Source organism: Podarcis bocagei (assembly GCF_964188305.1).
Source record: "Podarcis bocagei genome assembly, chromosome: 2".
Taxonomy (NCBI): Eukaryota; Metazoa; Chordata; class Lepidosauria; order Squamata; family Lacertidae; genus Podarcis; species Podarcis bocagei.
Window position 1 is genome coordinate 48642543 of NC_138126.1, and position 19600 is coordinate 48662142.

Consider the following 19600-nt stretch of genomic DNA (forward strand, 5'->3'; position numbering starts at 1 on the left):
TTTACTTTTCCTAGGCATATCCAGAAACAGAAAGAAAAGATTGGGTGAGAGAATGGCCTGGTCAAGTAGTTATTTGTGTCTCACAGATGTTCTGGACAAGTGAAGTACACGAAGCCATAGCTAGTGGCCCAGAGGTATGGTGACTGCACAAAGCTTTTTGTTTCCTTTTAATGTTTCCTAGCTTTATTTTGGTACTTTGTTCACACTGAACCATATTTGATTTAGATGTTTATGGAATTGTCACCAGCCTCTTTGAATTAATAATGCTTGATATAATTTCATAAAATAAATATTTCATGTCAATTTTCCACCTTTTCCCTTGAAGTAAAACTGAACACAACAATTAAAAATGAATCCTAATACTCAAGGGGCCACTAGGGGCGCATCGGAAGATGGCTGACAATAACATCTCTCCGACCCACACGAGGTAATTAGGAGGCTGTGATGGGAGTAAATAGCCTCCCTACCCCCCCAAGGTTGGGGGGGGGCTGCCCTTGCCTGCTGTGCCCTATACCACCCCCGAATTTGTGGGGATGGGGGCACTAGGCAGAATGCCCTCCTGTGGATTTCGGGGCTCCTGGACGCTGTCTCCGATCCGCGCCTCTAGCTGCAAGAACTTCAAAAGGAATAATTAGGAGGAAGCGAATGCACATATTTCAAGGAAGGAGGGGGAGTAAAGACTGCTAACTGAAGAGATCTCTGATAAACAATATGGGTCAGAGGAACAAGATAAATCATGAGAAGATACGCCAAGGCTCGGTATGGCAAAAGGACTGGATGGGGGAGGGGGGAAAACTTTCCTTTCCCCCCCCTCTAAGTGATTAACCAAGAATCCCCACCCCTCACAAGTCAGAAATGTCATTTTCATGACTTAAGCTGTGGATTTATGACTGTGTGGAGATAAATATTCTAACCAAAGCATGTTTTAAGAAGATTGTGGAATGTATAAGGGCTTTGGAATGACACAGTTAAAAATACCGTCGCCATGTTGGCAAGTTCTGTCGGAGGACTTAAGTCTGGGAGGAGAAATAGAGCTGTTTTTATATTGTGGGTGAGACTCCTCAGAGGGACTTAAGAACGACAGTTTTGCGATTAATGATGGAAAGAGCGATGTTATTTATGAAAGCGATGCTATATGGAAACCATCTCGATTTGAGGATTGGACGAATGGAAAAATTCACACAGGATTGTAATTGGTGTTTATCTGCTTAAGAAGATTATCAGAAGAGATCATAAAGAAAAAAGAGAAAAAATATATGAACAAGATGAGATGTGGAAACAGCAAGATAAGACTGGATAGAATTATGAACTTTATTTGGACTGATTTGGACATTAACGCAGTAGCAAGAAGATGATCGGAATCCCCCTTCGGAACTTGAAATATGGGTCCCTTCAACAAAATTTAAAATTCGGCTTTGTAATTTGGAATTTATGTGATGTGATTTGATTTGATTTGATTTGATTGGTCGGTTAATAAAAATTATTTTTTTAAAAAATGAATCCTAATAAAATGCAACTAAAATGCAACTAAATATTTGGAGGGACAGATAAATGTCAGATACTGAATGTGCACAAATGAGCTCTTAAAATGTTTCACCCTATTTGTGAAGAAAATTTCAGGAGAAAAAAAGCCTGAGGATTTTTCACTGAAAATTGTCTTCTGAGAAATTTCACTCTAGTATATATGAGAAGCTGTTGTTCATTTTACCCTATGAACCCCCAATGACATAAATACTTTTGTAATGTTAAATACAGTGGTGCCTCGCAAGACGAAATTAATTCGTTCCGCAAGTTTTTTCTTCTTGCGAGTTTTTCGTCTTGCGATGCACGGTTTCCCATAGGAATGCATTGAAAATCAATTAATGCGTTCCTATGGAAACCGCCTTCAGACCAGGTCTGGGGACAGTCTGTCCCCCGACCTCTTCTGAAGGCTGGGGGGGGGGACAAGGGCTTTTCTTCCCACCCCCAGCATTTTAAAAAACCCCGGGACAGCGGAGGACTTCTCCGCTGTCCGGGGTGATCTTAAAATGCTGGCGGGCGGCATTTTAAAATCGCCCGGGACAGCGGAGGACTTCTCCGCTGTCCGGGGCGATGTAAAAGCCCCTGGGAAGGCAGGCAGGGGGGACAAAGACTTTTGCCCCCCCCGCCCGCCTTCAGAAGAGTTCCTGGACCTCTTCTGAAGGCGGGCAGGGGGCGAAAGTCTTTGCTCCCCCCCGCCTGCCTTCAAAAGCCGTCCGGGACAGCGGAGAAACGCGCTGCCTTTCTCCGCTCTCCCGGGAAGGCAGGGGGGAGCAAAGACTTTCGCCCCCTGTCCGCCTTTAGAAGAGGTCCAGGACCTCTTCTGAAGGCGGGTGGGGGGCGAAAGTCTTTGCTCCCCCCCGTCTGCCTTCAAAAGCCGTCCGCGATAGCGGGAAGCGCTTCCCTGCTATCCCGGACTGCTTTTAAAATGCTGGCGGTGGGGAGCAAAGCCTTTCGGCCCCCGCCGGCCTTCCTGGACCTCTTCTGAAGGCCGGAGGGCGGGAAAGGCTTTGCTCCCCACCACCAGCATTTAAAAGAGGTCCCCGGAGATTTCCCTATGGGCTTTCTTCTTGCGAAGCAAGCCCATAGGGAAATTCGTCTTGCGAAGCGCCTCCAAAACAGAAAACCCTTTCGTCTTGCGGGTTTTCCGTCTTGCGAGGCATTCGTCTTGCGAGGTACCACTGTACCAGCATCCCAATCCAGCAATTGTCTTTTTAGTACAGGAGCTTTAGACACACACACACACACACACACACACTGGCTTCTTCTGCTTCCAAGAGCTGCACCCATTTTGGTGCAGAGACCATGTTCCTGCTCACAGAACAATATGTGCTGATTATTTATTCATTCATTCATTCATTCATTCATTCTATACTGCCCTTCATCAGAAGATCATAGGGTGGTTTACAACATAAAAACACAAAATACATAACTTAATAGCAAAAGAACAGTAAATATGAATGGGAATGTGTTATGCAAGCCAGATCTACCTGACTGGGGCATCTATATTAAAAATTGGTATTGCAATCACTAATGAGCTTTTGAATAAATAAATCACAGGATAATAATATAGAGAGACCACTAAGCTTCCTCTTGGTAGTTGTTTGTGGCAGATAGAATTTATCAAAATCCATTTTCATTCTGCAGGGCTTAAAGAATTATTACGCTAACCTTCAGTTTCAGTTAAATGATATTGTGGAGCTGGTAAGAGGGAAGTTGTCTAAACAAACAAGGACCACACTGGGTGCTTTGGTTACTATTGATGTGCACGCTAGAGATGTCGTCATAGAAATGATTGAAAGTGGTATGTAACCTAATAGCTTGTTCTTGTTTGTCATAGAATAAATGAGAATATTAATACATTGCCTGATATTTCTCTGTTGTTCCGGGAAATCATTGCTTTTTAAACTAATATTCTCAGTGTTAAAATATTGATTTTATTATTTTAAGACATACAGTGGTACCTCCGGTTACGAACTTAATTCGTTCCGAGGTCTATTCTTAACCTGAGGCACACTTTCGCTAATGGGGCCTTCTGCTGCTGCTCTGTCAGCGCACGACTTCCACTCGCATCCCAGGGCAAAGTTTGCTACCAGGAGCATCTACTTCTGGGTTAGCGGAGCTTGTTACCCGAAGCGTTTGTAAGGAGGACGATACATAACACAAGGTTCCACTGTATACCCATTGCTTTAACACCAGTGCTTTTTTTTCTAAAAAAATGTTTAGGGGTACTCTCATTTTGACTCAAGAAAATCACCATTTTATAGTTCAAATCGGGGGAAATAAATACAGTAAATGGACAAAAGTACAAAGATTCACAAAATGTTTAGGGGTATGCGTACCCCTGCGTACCCCCAGAAAAAAGCACTGTTTAAGATGAAAGAAAAATTGGAGCTGACAGCTGCAACTTCAAAACATTTTGTTTCCCCTTCCTGCTTCCTTTCCATGGTATGCTGAGGAGTAGAGCCTAAGACATTTCCCATGGTTGTATTATTTCAGGTGTGTTGCACGAAACAGATTTTCAGTGGCTTGCTCAGTTACGGTATTACTGGGAGTATGAGAACGTCCGGGTGCGCATCATCAATTGCAATGTAAAATATGCATATGAATACCTTGGCAACTCTCCTCGACTTGTCATCACTCCTCTTACAGACAGATGTTACCGCACTCTGGTATGCTTTTTAATATTAAATTGCTAATAAGAATTCTTATAAATCTGAATTGGCTACAATGAGGCATATTCTCCACCTATGTTTATGACAGTAGCTTATAGAGATTTTGTCTTGTTGAGGTTCTCAGAACTACTGTATTAAACTCTCTGACAATAAGGGAAGCACTCTTTTTTTAAAAATTTTTTTTATTGGTTTTACAAAATTTTTATAGACAATACAAACAATAAAAAAGACAAACAAACATGTATAATTTTGTATCCTTTCTTTTCATATCCCTCACTTCTCTGACTCCCCCAAACCTCCCCTTTCTACATCCTAATTTCCAAAATTATTTCAGCAAATCCTAAACTTATTTTTATCAAATATATTCCTTCTTTATTCTTTTCTTTTACTTAATCTTTTGTCGCTGTAATCTCCTTTTCTTTCTAAAAACCTCAACATTTTAGCATTCATCAATTTTATAATATTTCTTAAGATAGCTTTTAAATTTCTTCCAATCTTCTTCCGCCGTCTCTTTCCCCTGATCACGGATTCTGCCAGTCATTTCCGCCAATGTCATATAGTCCATCACCTTCATCTGCCATTCTTCCAGGGTGGGTAGATCTTGAGTTTTCCAATACTTTGCGATGAGTATTCTTTCTGCTGTAGTAGCATACATAAAAAAAGTTCTATCTTTCTTTAACACCAATTGGCCGACAATGCCCAAGAGAAAGGCCTCTGGTTTCTTAGGGAAAGTACATTTAAGTACCTTTTTCATTTCATTATATATCATTTCCCAGAAAACCTTAATCTTCGGGCACGTCCACCAAAGGTGATAGAAAGTACCTTCATTTTCCTTACATTTCCAACACTTATTGTCAGGCAAATGGTAAATTTTTGCTAGTTTGACTGGGGTCATGTACCACCTATAGATCATTTTCATAATATTTTCCTTTAAGGCATTACATGCCGTAAATTTCAAACTGGTGGTCCACAACTGTTCCCAGTCAGCAAACATGATGTTATGACCAATATCCTGTGCCCACTTAATCATAGCTGATTTAACTGTTTCATCTTGTGTATTCCATTTCAGCAACAAGTTATACATTCTTGACAAATTCTTAGTATTGGGATCTAACAATTCAGTTTCTAATTTTGATTTCTCCACCTGGAAGCCAATTTTCCTGTCTATAAGGGAAGCACTCTTGACTCCATTAAATTCAATGGGACTAAATCATTAATGTTCTCTTTACTGGAAACATAGTTTAAAATTTAAAACTGATTCTGATTAGGTGTAAATAAAATTGTGAGACAAGGCAAATATAGATCCTTTTGTTCTAGATTGCAGATCTCTTAGTAATGCAGCAGAAAATGTCTTTTTAAATTGATCAGTGAATCAAAGAAAGTAACACTTGTGCTGTTGCAGGCTATTTCATTAGCCCTATGAAAAAGTTGAAGAAAATATGATAAAGTTGACATTAGGAATGAAGAATGGAAATAGAAAAATGGATGGAGAAATAGAGACGATTGATGTGTATGCTTGCATTAGAATTTGTGTAGGTGTATTTTCCCAAGCGGAACAACAGAAACCTGGGATAAATAGATGAATGAATAATGGTTTAGGGTGAGAGAGAGCAAAAACGAAAGAAAAGAAGAATTTGGTGGGAGGTGAGAATGCAGTGACAAAGTATGCAATGTGTAAGAAAATAAGGGGGAGGGTACATGTTTTCTACAATATTTCATCTCTGCCATATACAACTGGATGTAGGTTTTTTTGTATCCAAACATTATGTGACTTCTGAAATATTTTCATGAACTTTTCTTATTCTTAGATTGGAGCATTTTATTTAAATCTTGGTGGTGCTCCAGAGGGCCCAGCTGGGACAGGTAAAACAGAGACCACCAAAGATTTGGCTAAAGCTCTTGCTGTGCAATGTGTTGTCTTCAACTGTTCTGATGGCCTTGATTACCTAGCCATGGGGAAGGTAAATTGAACCAATCTTTTATTGTCTGATTTCCAGTTTTTAAAGGTGGCACAGTTTTTCATTTTCAGTAGATGCTCAACTTTAACAAAAACATTTAAAAACAATAACACATACCTTGGTCACACAATCCAATTGTTCACAGAACTGTACAGTTAACTTCACAACTATCAGTTGAATCAAAGGCCATCGCAAGGGGAAAAGGGCCCACTCTGAATCAGGTGCAAAGCCCAGGACACCCCAGAGGGCAGCCCCCACCATTTCATCCCTAGGGGTGAGAGGAGACCAGCAGTGCCTCCTGTTCACCAAGAGGCTGCTGTAATAATAATAATAATTATTATTAATACCCCGCCCATCTGGCTGGGCTTCCCCAGCCACTCTGGGCGGCTTCCAACAAAATATTAAAATACCATAATACAGAGGGCTGTGTGTTCCTTGGAGGCCATAATCTGCTACCCCTGTGGATCCTGCTGCTTAAGGTGGTCCCCTCATCTTGCCTCATGGGTTGGCCAGCACAGGAAGGCCTTCTCTATTCCTGGAAGTTACATATATCAACAACTACTAAGTACGTTGTCAAGGAGGTCATCCATCCTGATACTTAAGCTGCAGTGCTATGCAAACTTAACTTGGGAGTCTGAGTAAACTTGCAGAGGATCTGTCTCTTTAAGTACAGTCGTACCTCGGCCCCCAAACACCTTGGGAGTTGAACGTTCCGGATCCCGAACGATCAAAAACCAGAAGTGAGTGTTCCAGTTTTCAAATGTTCTTTTGGAAGCCAAACTTCCAACAGGGCTTCTGTGGCTTCCAATTGGCTGCAGCAGTTTCCTGCAACCAATCAGAAGTTGCATTTTGAAAGTCAAACATTTTGGAAGTCAAACAGACTTCTGGAACAGATTCTGTTCAACTTCCAAGGTACAACTGTACTTCATCAATACACTGTGCTTTTAAACTTTGAGGAGTCAGGATAGTTTGACAAGACAGTTGCTAATGTGTCCAAACCAAACAAGTTCTGCAGGTCTTTTAAAAATTGCAATTGAAGCAGTATCCAGGAACATAATTAATGCTGCTGCAATCAAAGAATACACATTTGATGTGATTCGCTTGGGCACTTGTTAAACAGATTCTAAGGCAAGTAATGTACTGCCAGCTTTGGAACTGATTTTAAAAGGTTCTTGCAAAATTATTTTTAGTGTTTGAACAGCCCACAGTCACACATGAACTCATACAGCCCTTATAAGTTAAAGTACAGTTTCTCATAAGAGTGCTTTTGATCTGATTTAATTGGTTTCACTACTTCATCAGCTCTTATGGGGTTGGTTAAATAGCTGTAACTGAGAGTTAGGAAACATGAAGAGAACATGTTCACTTCCATCACTGCCTCTCTGGTATTTATGTATTTATTAAGTTACCAGTAGTTGATCAGGAGGACTACTGTCATGATAGCTGTAACAGGGAAATAATTCCTGCTTCTCCACAGAAATCATTTCCTGTACACAGTCTAAGCAAGCAACAATTATATAGAGGCACCCCAATTTTTTCATTTGCCTAATACAGCTAGATTTGATGAGGCTGTAAGAATAGTAGTAAATAAATATTCCCAAAGCATCACAATACTCCTTTTTATATTTTGGAACTATTGCTTAGTTATATAATGCCTGGCTTACCATTTTGTTTCTAGTTTTTCAAGGGTTTGGCCTCTTCAGGTGCTTGGGCCTGCTTTGATGAATTCAATCGCATTGAGTTGGAAGTCCTGTCTGTAGTGGCTCAGCAGATCCTTTGCATCCAGAGGGCTATACAGCTGAAGCTGGAGACGTTTAATTTCGAAGGGACTGAACTGAAGCTGAACCCCAACTGCTTTGTTGCGATTACTATGAATCCAGGTTATGCAGGGCGCTCTGAACTGCCGGACAATCTCAAGGTAAAATAGTGAAAGAAAAACCATGTTAACTGAGAGTCATTTCAGATACTGCTTTTAAAAGCATGATTTCTCTAAAAATTGTTTTATGATATATGCATACAGTGGTGCCCCGCAAGACGAATGCCTCGCAAGACGGAAAACTCGCTAGACGAAAGAGTTTTCCGTTTTGGAGGTGCTTCGCAAAACGAATCTCCTATGGGCTTGCTTCGCAAAACGAAAATATCTTGCGAGTTCCTGCGGGGTTTTTTTCCCTCCCCCCCTTTTTCTAAGCCGCTAAGCCGCTTATCAGCTGATCCGATAAGCTGATAAGCCGCTAAAAGCCGCTAATAGCGCTAATCCGCTAATCCGTCAATGGGCTTGCTTCGCAAGACGAAAAAACCGCTAGACGAAGAGAATCACAGAACGGATTCTTTTCGTCTTGCGAGGCACCACTGTACTTCTAGACTCCTTTCACGAGTGAGAGTGAGGCTGAGCTGTCCTAAGGCAAAGTGAGCAGGGTGGGGGGTGGGGGGAGCCTATAAAACGAGAGTTTGTCTTACACCACCCTTTTTCAAGTGTAACGTCTGCTGGTCATGTGACTGAGCTGAATTAGTTTTGAATAGGAGTAAACCTATCCCTACCCCTTGTTCCTGCCAAGCTCCACCACTCCTCCAGAATGTCCCCTTCTCATGACTGAGCTGGCTGAGTCCCAGTTGGGCCAGGATGAAGAACTGAGATACTCTGGCATATCTCTGAGCTGGGATGAGGGATTTTAGTCAGTGTAGCCCCAGCTGAGCCACAGACCTGCCTATTCCAAACTCTGCTCATCTCAGCGGATTTTGAGTTTGGCTTGCTCCCTATGCATGGCATATAAGTGGTGGTCAAATAGTAGCTTTCTTGCTCTGGATATTCTTGGAAAAAACAGCTCAGTAGGTTTTTTTGTATGGTTCAGCTTGGATGGCAAGTCCTTTCTTCTTTAATAAGAGGGTGTTTAGCAGCTATGAGATAAAGTTTCCAGAACAATTGTATGAAAATTCATTAAACGTTTGTGGAGGTGTTTTTTTTTTGTTTTGTTGAAGTGAAAGACAAATGTATAAATAAGCATACTAGTGCCACTGAAAAAATATAGCCTTGGAGGGGGGCAGAATTGCCATACTTTCTCCCCCCCCCTCCCCAATTTGTTCATATGTTTTATTTTTCGATTTTTGAATTTTTTAACAATCATACTTTCCTTGATGTGCCTTTTAGGTCCTCTTCCGAACTGTTGCTATGATGGTTCCTAACTATGCTCTCATTGCTGAAATCTCTCTCTATTCATATGGGTTTCTGAATGCTAAACCTTTATCAGTGAAAATAGTAATGACCTACAGATTGTGCTCGGAACAGCTTTCATCTCAGTTCCATTATGACTATGGTATGCGTGCAGTCAAAGCAGTGCTGATAGCTGCTGGCAATCTAAAACTGAAATTCCCTTTTGAAAATGAAGATATACTGGTAAGTGGCACATTATTAACTTGACTTTAGAAATAGTCGTTAGTTCTCAAATGGACTTAGAGCATTTTAGTATCTTGCTGTTTTATCCCATTCCAGTAACATTGGTGTAATTTTTCCATGTATGAAATTTAGAAGATCAGCTAGCAGATGTCTTTGTAGTTCAGTGGTCTAAAGCAGTTCAGTTCAGTGATGTCAGTATACAATGGACTCCTGTATGACCAGTGAGAGGTGCAAAATGAGGAGAGGGAGGAGCCTGAGGAGAGTCCCAGGGGCCACATTCAGCCCCTGGGTCTGATGTTCCCCACACAATTTAAATGAATATTTTTTTGTGATGAATTATAAATAAAGTCAAGAACAGTACAGACGTACCTTGGTTTTCAAACGTTTTGGCTCCCAAAAGATCAAAACTCGGAAGTGACTGTTCCAGTTTTTGAATACTATTTATAATTCATCACAAAATTGGTAGGGCTTCCGCAGCTTCCAATTGGCTGCAGGAACTTCCTGCAGGCATTCAAAAGCCACGCTTTGGTTTTTGAATGTTTTGGAAGTCAAACAGACTTCTGGAACGGATTCTGTTTGACTTCCAAGGTACGACTGTACTAGAAATACTACAAGGAGTCTTGTGTGTCCTTAAAGACTGACAGTTACATTGTGGCATATGTTTTCATATACCAGACCCTCAGAGTACCCCAAAATTATACATGTAAGGACTTTCCCCAGCAACTGTAATACCAGTAGCAAGTGGGGGAGAAAGGTACTCCTTGGAAAAGCACAAGTGTTTTATGTGGCTTTGAACAATGTTTGCTTTGTCACCTATAGTGTTCTCCCAGGCTGCTTAAGCTAGCTATGATCAACATAGAGATCAGCAAAATCCTCAGATGGATTGCAAGTGTTAGGCATACTGAATCAGCATAACTAACACTTACAAAGCCCTTTCAGTCTAGAAGTCATAGAAGTGGTTTGCCATACCCATTATAGGAATGAGTAATGTTTCCCTTTCCCAGGCCTGTATCAATATGGGGGAGGAAGTGGAGGCACATGCCCCAGGTGGCAGGTTAGGGGGCAGCAAAGCAGTGTCTCGTTGGGTAGACAACTCTTCTAATAAGTGGAACCTGGCCAGAATAAAAGGAGTCACTGAGCATGCACATGCCTCTTTCCTCCCTGATGACGATGTGCTGTGGCTGGCTACAGCCCACACATCTCTTCTAATGAGCAGAAGTTCCATTTATTAGAAGGGGGTGGCTATAGAAAGCCCCACCTCCTTGCTCACCCCAGGAAGAAGAAGGTGAGAAGCTGCTGCAACAGAGGGAGATGAAGGGAAAGAATGCTCTCCTTTGTTGTGCTGTCACTTCTGCCACCAGGAGAAGGAAGCCTGCATAGACCATGAAGGGGGAGCAAACATTCCACTTTGTGACTTTCCCATGCTGGCACTGCCACCAAGAGAAGGAATTGTGTGTAGGCATTCTTCTCTTGGTGGTGCCAGTGGCAGCAAGAGGCAGACATGAACATGCAAGAGAGGAGAGTAGCAGTAAAGACTTTTGCCTTCCTATAACTAGATATGTAGGTCCACCACTGCCCTATCCTCCCTCACCCCAACTAATTTCTCTTCCTTAGAGACAAGTTTTTATTCATGTTAGGATTCAGCTTGAAAGAAAAATACTCGTAGGAGACACAGTGGGTTGATGGAACTTTGTTTTTATTGCTGAGCAGATTGATATTTGTGATATAAACTAGAACATTATTTCTTTCCAACTCTGCTGCTGTTTCTCTTCCTTTGTTCAGCTCCTTCGATCAATCAAAGATGTAAATGAACCTAAGTTTTTGTCACATGACATACCTCTGTTTATGGGCATTACAAGTGATTTATTCCCTGGTATTAAGCTTCCTGAAGCTGACTACAATGTGAGTATATTTTTAGGGCATTGTTCCCCAGTAATCCTTTCAGTATTTGACAGTTTTAGCTTATGCGGTTGTCTGTTTCTAACTGAATGATGTGCTGTGTCTATTTTTTAAGTGGATTGTTTTCAAAAAACTTCAGTTCACCCAGTCTTACCAAGAACCCAAAGTCTGCTTCAGAACTTGATGTGTTTGTTTATTTTATTTTCTCACATTTATATTCAGCTGCTCTTCAATCATGGAACCCAGTGTAGTGTACATGTGGTTCCCAGATGGTCATCCATTCAGGAACTAATCAGAGTCAAACCTGCTTAGCTTTAGCAAGGTGGTAGCCTCAAGTACCTTCAGACACTACTCTAGGACCAATTCTCTGTTTGTAGAAGCCCCCCAGCATTTGTAATAGATAGCAAAAGGGCTTCATCCTTTTGCAATCTTTCAGTATCTACTTTAGGCTGCACTGCTACATACGTTGTTCTTTAGTCGTTTAGTCGTGTCCGACTCTTCGTGACCCCATGGACCAGAGCACGCCAGGCACTCCTGTCTTCCACTGCCTCCCAGAGTTTTGTCAAATTCATGTTGGTAGTTTCGAGAACACTGTCCAACCATCTCGTCCTCTGTCGTCCCCTTCTCCTTCTGCCCTCAATCTTTCCCAACATCAGGGTTTTTTCCAGGGAGTCTTCTCTTCTCATGAGGTGGCCAAAGTATTGGAGCCTCAGCTTCACGACCTGTCCTTCCAGTGAGCACTCAGGGCTGATTTCCTTCAGGATGGATCGGTTTGATCTTTTTGCAGTCCATGGGACTCTCAAGAGTCTCCTCCAGCACCACAATTCAAAAGCATCAATTCTTCGATGATCAGCCTTCTTTATGGTCCAGCTCTCACTTCCATACATCACTACTGGGAAAACAATAGCTTTAACGATAGGTATTTTTGTTAGCAAGGTCTCTACTTTTTAAGATGCTGTCTAGGTTTGTCATCGCTTTTCTCCCAAGAAGCAAGCATCTTTTAATTTCTACATACACTTGCCTACAAATAATCCCCAATGAATTCAGTGGGGCTTATTTATGAGTAGATGTGCATGGGATTGCACTGCTAGTAATCATGACATCCATCTCATTCCTAGTTGGATTATCTTCCTAGTCTCTTAGTAACTTGTCACAAATGTCCCTCAAGATTTTCTTCAGCTTCTAGCTGCCACTGCCTCATGTCATTTAAAAAGAAGGTCACCAGTCTAATGGTGGCAGTCTCAATATACATACATGTGCCCTATACATGCCTATTTAGAAATAAGTCTCTTTACTGTATTTTCAATTGCGCTTACTCCAAGGTGTGTACAGAATTGCAGTTCCTATGATTTTGCTCAGTTTTAAGGTGTTCACAGAGCTCCTTTCATTCTAATTTCTGCATATCCTTCAAAGTCTTTGTTTCTTTACTTGGTAACTATATAGTATCATTCCTTTTGTGGTTGTGGTTCGAGGACCCGACCCCCGCAAAGTAAAATGAAGACACAGGGACACATGATATAAGGTTAATGGGCTAGAAAAGGCCACAACTTTATTGATTACAGCAATGAAAAGGTATTGGCTTAGGCATTGGATCGCAAAACAAGTGGGTTTATTCACCAGGGGTTCATCACCTGTTGATGCTAATCCAACTATAGGCTCACCCCTGATGTCACCGCGGGTCGTGCCATGGCCTCCCGACAAGCAGGCTTCGGACGGAATACACGACCGCCAGATTCCTTTACCGGAATACCCCTATAAATTGAAGGCATAGGCGATGGCCACACCTAGCACTTCGACACACCACAACACATTATTCCAATGCCTAACCTACCCACCAATACCACCAGAAAGTTGTGACGATTGCTACGAGGTAGGCGAAAAAACCAAAAAGCCTAATGCCAAATGGAAAAACTCCTACCAGGCCCCCCGGGCAACCGGGGCGACCAACCTAAGGTCCATAGCAAGGCCAATGACCTAAGCCCTAACTCAAAGGGAGTGGAGGGTGGGTGACTCGCACAGGACGACGAAGAGAAATGAGGCCGGGGAGAGGCTGGCACTGCAGCATAAAGGCTGCTGGACACGCCCCCCATGGCACCTGGTTGGGCGGCCACCGGGGGGGGCGTGAGTGCCAGCCAGGTGAGCTGGAGGCAGGGGGCAACGCCCCCTGCTAGGAGCGGTGTTCGAGCTCCCGCCCACAACCACTCCCCTCTCTTTCAGGGAGGAGAGTCTTTCTACGACAACATAGCAAAATTCTGTTCATTTCTGTAAATGCATAATTTCACCTGGTTTTGATGTTTGTTGAATTGAGATTACCATTCTCTAGCCTAGCTAAACTCAACTGAAACACTTAATGGACAATTTGAAGTATATGAGTTTCATTTCAAGAAAAAGAAGGAAAACTGAATGTTAATCTTTTTTCAAATGAAAAGTGTGTTTGTGTACATGTGCAAATGCATACCAGAAATGAGAAATAGCTAAGATTTACCTTTTAAAATTGTATTTCAGGATTTTCTGGAATGTGCAAATGAATGCTGTAAAGCACACAATGTTCAGCCTGTTAAAGTTTTTCTAGAAAAGATGATACAGACCTATGAAATGATGATAGTTAGACATGGGTAAGTATAATTATGATAAATAATATTCATAGGTATGGGGTTCAGAAAATGGCAACCAACCTGATCAAAGGGATAGAACAACTCATGTCTGAGGAAATGTTGCAGCATTTGGGACTTTTTAGTTTAGAGAAAAGGCAAATAAGAGGTGACATGATAGGAAAGTTAAGAAAGTTATACATGGCATGAAGAAAGTATACTTCTGTCCTTCTTGGTTGACTGTGCAACCAAGTTCTTCATGGAGAGCTTGATTGTACAGCTGATCCCAGCAGGAAGTAGGGTTGAATTCACAGCTATGGGTGGTGAATTGAACACTGCTGGTTTGGCTGCATGACTGAGTTCCCTTTAGGAAAATCAGTTACACCACTGAACCCTGAAGAAATCAGCTTAGTAGCCTTACCATTGGCCAAAGTCCTTTGCCCCGTGGTTCCCAAGCAGAGCTGGTCTGGTTAAGTTGACATGTTGTTGTTGTTTAGTCGTTTAGTCATGTCCGACTCTTCGTAACCCCATGGACCAGAACACGCCAGGCACTCCTGTCTTCCACTGCCTCCCACAGTTTGGTCAGACTCATGTTTGTAGCTTCGAGAACACTGTCCAAACATCTCGTCCTCTGTCGTCCCCTTCTCCTTGTGCCCTCCATCTTTCCCAGCATCAGGGTCTTTTCCAGGGAGTCTTCTCTTCTCATGAGGTGGCCAAAGTATTGGAGCCTCAGCTTCACGATCTGTCCTTCCAATGAGCACTCAGGGCTGATTTTCTTAAGAATGGATAGGTTTGATCTTCTTGCAGTCCATGGGACTTTCAAGAGTCTCCTCCAGCACCATAATTCAAAAGCATCAATTCTTCAGCGATCAGCCTTCTTGATGGTCCAGCTCTCACTTCCATACATCACTACTGGGAAAACCATGGCTTTAACTATACGGACCTTTGTTGGTAAGGTGATGTCTCTGCTTTTTAAGATGCTGCCTAGGTTTGCCATCGCCTTTCTCCCAAGGAGCAGGCGTCTTTTAATTTCGTGACTGCTGTCACCATCTGCAGTGATCATGGAGCCCAAGAAACTAAAATCTCTCACTGCCTCCATTTCTTCCCCTTCTATTTGCCAGGAGGTGATGGGACCAGTGGCCATGATCTTCATTTTTTTGATGTTGAGCTTCAGACCATATTTTGCGCTCTCCTCTTTCACCCTTATTAAAAGGTTCTTTAATTCCTCCTCACTTTCTGCCATCAAGGTTGTGTCATCTGCATATCTGAGGTTGTTGATATTTCTTCCAGCGATCTTAATTCCGGCTAGGGATTCATCTAGCCCAGCCTTTCGCATGATGAGTTCTGCATATAAGTTAAATAAGCAGGGAGACAATATACAGCCTTGCCATACTCCTTTCCCAATTTTGAACCAATCAGTTGTTCCATTTCCAGTTCTAACTGTAGCTTCTTGTCCCACATAGAGATTTCTCAGGAGACAGATGAGGTGATCAGGCACTCCCATTTCTTTAAGAAATAGTTTCTCCCATTTCTTTAAGACATAGTTTCCCTTATAGCAGAGTAAAGAAAACTCACTGTATTTTTTGCGACCTCATTCCTTACCTTTCTATAGCTTTTACAAGAAGCTGAATGTTCTAGCTTTTGCAATAATAAACAATTAAATGTATGTTCATGTTTAGTCATGAGACTAAAAAGGGAAAAATAAATACCAAAAAGGAAAATACCAAATAACGACTTTTTATTTATCAGTTTTATGCTTGTAGGTGAGCCTTTTGCTGGAAAGACCAAAGTTTTGCATGTGTTGGCAGATACACTTTCCCTTATGAATGAACGTGGGTATGGGGATGAAGAAAAGGTAGTTCACAGAACTGTGAATCCAAAAGCTATTACTATGGGACAACTTTTTGGAAGATTTGATCCAGTATCTCATGAGGTAAGTTCATCACAAAATAAAGCGGAGGAGCAGGGAGAAATGAAAAGTACCTTACAGCAATGAACCATATAAGCCCTTGGGTGAGGTGTGAAGGGTTGGGGTTGGCAGTGAGAGGGTAGGTGGCATTGCCAACAGTGTGGGCAGAAGCACACAACCCTTAGCATGAATACATATTCATACAAAGGAAGGTAGTATTTATGCACATTCTCCGCCTAGCTCATATTAATTGTAACATATCTACGTTTTATTTCAAAGTGTGTCCAGAAAACAATTTAAGCTTAGCTTTTTCTTGGATGTTTATTTGCTTAGGTTTTGTCCATTCAGTAGAACAGATTACCATATTCAAATGATTTACACAATTAGGTTCTGTTGAATGCTTCCTTCAAATTTTAAAAAGTCTTTTGTCCCTTATTTTAGTGGACAGATGGCATAGTTGCCAACACTTTTCGAGAATTTGCTTTAACTGAGACACCTGATCGCAAATGGGTTGTTTTTGATGGTCCTATTGATACCCTTTGGATAGAGAGCATGAACACTGTGTTGGATGATAACAAAAAGGTAATGTCTAAGTAATCCAAATACATCAGGCAATTGTAAAATTGTTCAAGGAATTTAAAATGTATTGAGATAAAACAGGTTGAGAAGTTACTCATTGAGCCTTGGCCCCAAATAGCTAGCTCTTTGTGTAACTACAGCACAAATGACATCACAGATGCATATTGGGTTTGCTGGCTTTTAAAGAAGAAACACTTACAGAAAAGAGGAAACTGGAAAGAGTGCCAGTAGCAGAGCTGATATATAAGCAGTCAGGTCTTTTGTCAAATCATTCTAAAATTCATTCCATATCATACACATCTAATGTTATCATCATCATCATCATCATCATCATCATCATCATCATCATCATAATCTCTGGCACTCATGTTTGTATTTTTGAGAGGCACTTTGTTTTCTAACCTTGTAGTACCAGATTTAACAATAAGTGCAAGTAGGAGCCAGCTTAGTATGCGGGTGGCACTGTGGTCTAAACCACTGAGCCTGTTGGGCTTGCTGATCAAAAGGTTGGAGGTTTGAATCCCCATGACGGGGTGAGCTCCCGTTGCTCGGTCCCAGCTCCTGCCAATGTAGCAGTTCGAAAGCACGCCAAAAAGTGCAAGTAGATAAATAGGTACCGCTCCGGCGGAAGGTAAATGGCGTTTCCATGTGCCGCTCTGGTTTCAGTGTTCCGTTGCACCAGAAGTGGCTTAGTCATGCTGGCCACATGAACGAGAAAAACTGTCTGCGGACAAATGGCGGCTCCCTCGGCCTGTAAAACGAGATGAGCACCACAACTCCAGAGTCATCTGCGACTAGACTTAACTGTCAGGGGTCCTTTATCTTTAGAAGCCAGCTTACTTGAGCCAGTCAGCACACACACTCTTGGAAACCAGTCAACTACTAGGTTTTCTTAATGGGGGGGGGGGGCATCGTAAAACTAATATGCTTTAAAAACTTCTCTCCCAAAATTTCTCAGGACCCTGTGGCACTATAACTAAGTGCCAAGTTTTGTAAGTAGCAGAAAAAATAGCTTAAGAAGAGCCATACAGAACCAATGGATGCATATATATCCAGTATTTGGTAAAATCTGCAGTCTTCTATCCAAATCCAATTATGATTTCAGTATTTTAGGGCTTATTTTCTATCGCAAAGACTTAGTCACGCAACAGTTTCTGAGCTGCATTAAATCTGAACTTGGTACTTCCTCTTTCATTAAATAACTGTTTAGAGGAACTATAGTTTTAGATAGGATACTAAGCATATAAAAACAACAGCAATGCAGTGATAGTGGAGCAGAGCAATGGCCAAAAACTGGATATTAATAAATAAGCATTTTTCCAAATTTGATTATGGAAGATCCTGACATTTCAATAAATGAGATAAGTCACAATACCTGTACTTGCTCAAATTTTCCAATACCCTCCCTATTTCAAAATAAGGTTAAAGAAGCTGGATTGCTTCTGGAGCATAACATTTACAGCAGTCTAAAACTGGGTGTGGGTTTTGTTTTTTGTTTTTGTTCTTAGCTTTGTTTGATGAGTGGAGAAATCATTCAAATGTCCCCTCAGATGAGCCTCATCTTTGAAGCTATGGATCTGTCTCAGGCTTCGGTATGTTAAAGGCAAGTTCAAATAATTCACAGGACTTGAAATTGGAGATAGAATGGAATTTTAAGAGAGATAAATATTATTATCCTGCAGCCTGCTACAGTCAGTCGTTGTGGAATGATTTATTTGGAGCCTTTACAGCTGGGCTGGTTGCCACTTGTAACATCTTGGTTGGGTACACTTCCTGAACCTCTGGACCAAAAGGAGTATCAAGAACTTTTTGGAGATCTCTTTAATTGGATAGTACCACCAGCATTAAGAATGCGTCAGAAAAAATGCAAAGTAGGTTGTTCTTAAAAAAAAACCAGTTTAGTATGTCTATTGTTAAGTACATGGGTTGGGTCTACAGGGTTTTTTTGTTTGTTAAAGGTGTTAAAAGTTGATAGGAGACTGTAATGCTAACCCTCAGCTTCCAGAGTTCTCACTGTGACAGGCAGGGATTCTGCCAGCAAAGATACTCATGGAGGAATCTCAGTTCTCCCTCAGTGATTCCTTTCCACAGCCTTTGTCTGGAATAAATCCCTATCCCCATTAAGACTCAGGCAGTGATGGAGTGATTGATAAGGCATCCCTTGAGACCAAATTGAATTTCCTCCTTTGGTTCTCTTAACTGTATTAAGTTAGTTTAAAGATCTTACCTTTTAGAAGGGTACTGGCTGGTACCTCTCTGAAGTGGATCCTGACTAATCCAAAAAGAAAATTGAAGTGTAGGTGGGTTCCCACGAGGCAAGAGACAGCGATAACAGCAAGAACCTTTATTGAACTACATACTGTAACTGGGAAACAGGGGCAAAGCAACTGCTTATATACATTCCTGAAAAGCACTGAATACATAACAAAAATAGTAAACACAGTTTGCAGGCAAAGAAACAGAGAGAAAGTAGAAGCATAGAAGGGGTCTAGCTAAAGCCTAGACAGGAGAAAGAAAGAATCCACTGTTGATGATTTATTTGGAGGGTAAATTTGGTGCAGGGTAAATAAAGAAATGTTCAGTCTTACCATAATGAAATCTATTGTAAAACATGTTAACTGAGGTGAAGGAATTAATGTTGAACTAAGACAACTTCAGTTGGTTTGCTATAGTATTTTTAGTAAGTATTTTGTGATCTTTATCAAGTCTATACGGAACACACACACAAATAATAATCAGTGCACATTTTAAACACAAAATATTATTGACTGAAATGTTCTATAACTGATTAAGTTCATGAGGCATTCATATTTATTTATTTTTTTAAAAATCTTTTACTTTTATAGGAGCTGGTCCCCACCAGCAATAGCAATAATGTGGTTTCTCTCATTCGGCTTATTGAAATGTTGCTTAGTGACGCAGTGGAGAAGGAGCCTTCCAGTCCACACATCCGCAAATGGATTATGGTTGGTCTGGTGTTTTTATCTTTTCACTTCTTTGAGCAAACTTTTGAGTTATTTCACCCCACTTGAATTGAATCCATATTTAGTAGCGTAGCTGGGCGGGGGGGTGCGCCCCTG

At 41.4% G+C, this 19600-nt stretch overlaps 1 protein-coding gene across 2 annotated transcripts in view; it reads left to right on the forward strand.

Annotated features, from left to right (window-relative positions):
• The window catches only part of DNAH12 (dynein axonemal heavy chain 12), a 104599-nt gene that overhangs the window by 33003 nt on the left and 51996 nt on the right, over window positions 1-19600 (forward strand). For both annotated transcript variants that reach the window (XM_081183904.1, XM_081183905.1), the window contains exons 23-35: window positions 15-134; window positions 3166-3322; window positions 4018-4190; window positions 6002-6154; window positions 7830-8069; window positions 9297-9542; window positions 11325-11444; window positions 13947-14056; window positions 15782-15965; window positions 16383-16523; window positions 18029-18112; window positions 18203-18391; window positions 19367-19486. In XM_081183904.1, coding sequence (XP_081040030.1) covers window positions 15-134; window positions 3166-3322; window positions 4018-4190; window positions 6002-6154; window positions 7830-8069; window positions 9297-9542; window positions 11325-11444; window positions 13947-14056; window positions 15782-15965; window positions 16383-16523; window positions 18029-18112; window positions 18203-18391; window positions 19367-19486 — 2037 coding nt within the window. The remainder of the gene's footprint in view (window positions 1-14; window positions 135-3165; window positions 3323-4017; window positions 4191-6001; window positions 6155-7829; window positions 8070-9296; window positions 9543-11324; window positions 11445-13946; window positions 14057-15781; window positions 15966-16382; window positions 16524-18028; window positions 18113-18202; window positions 18392-19366; window positions 19487-19600) is intronic.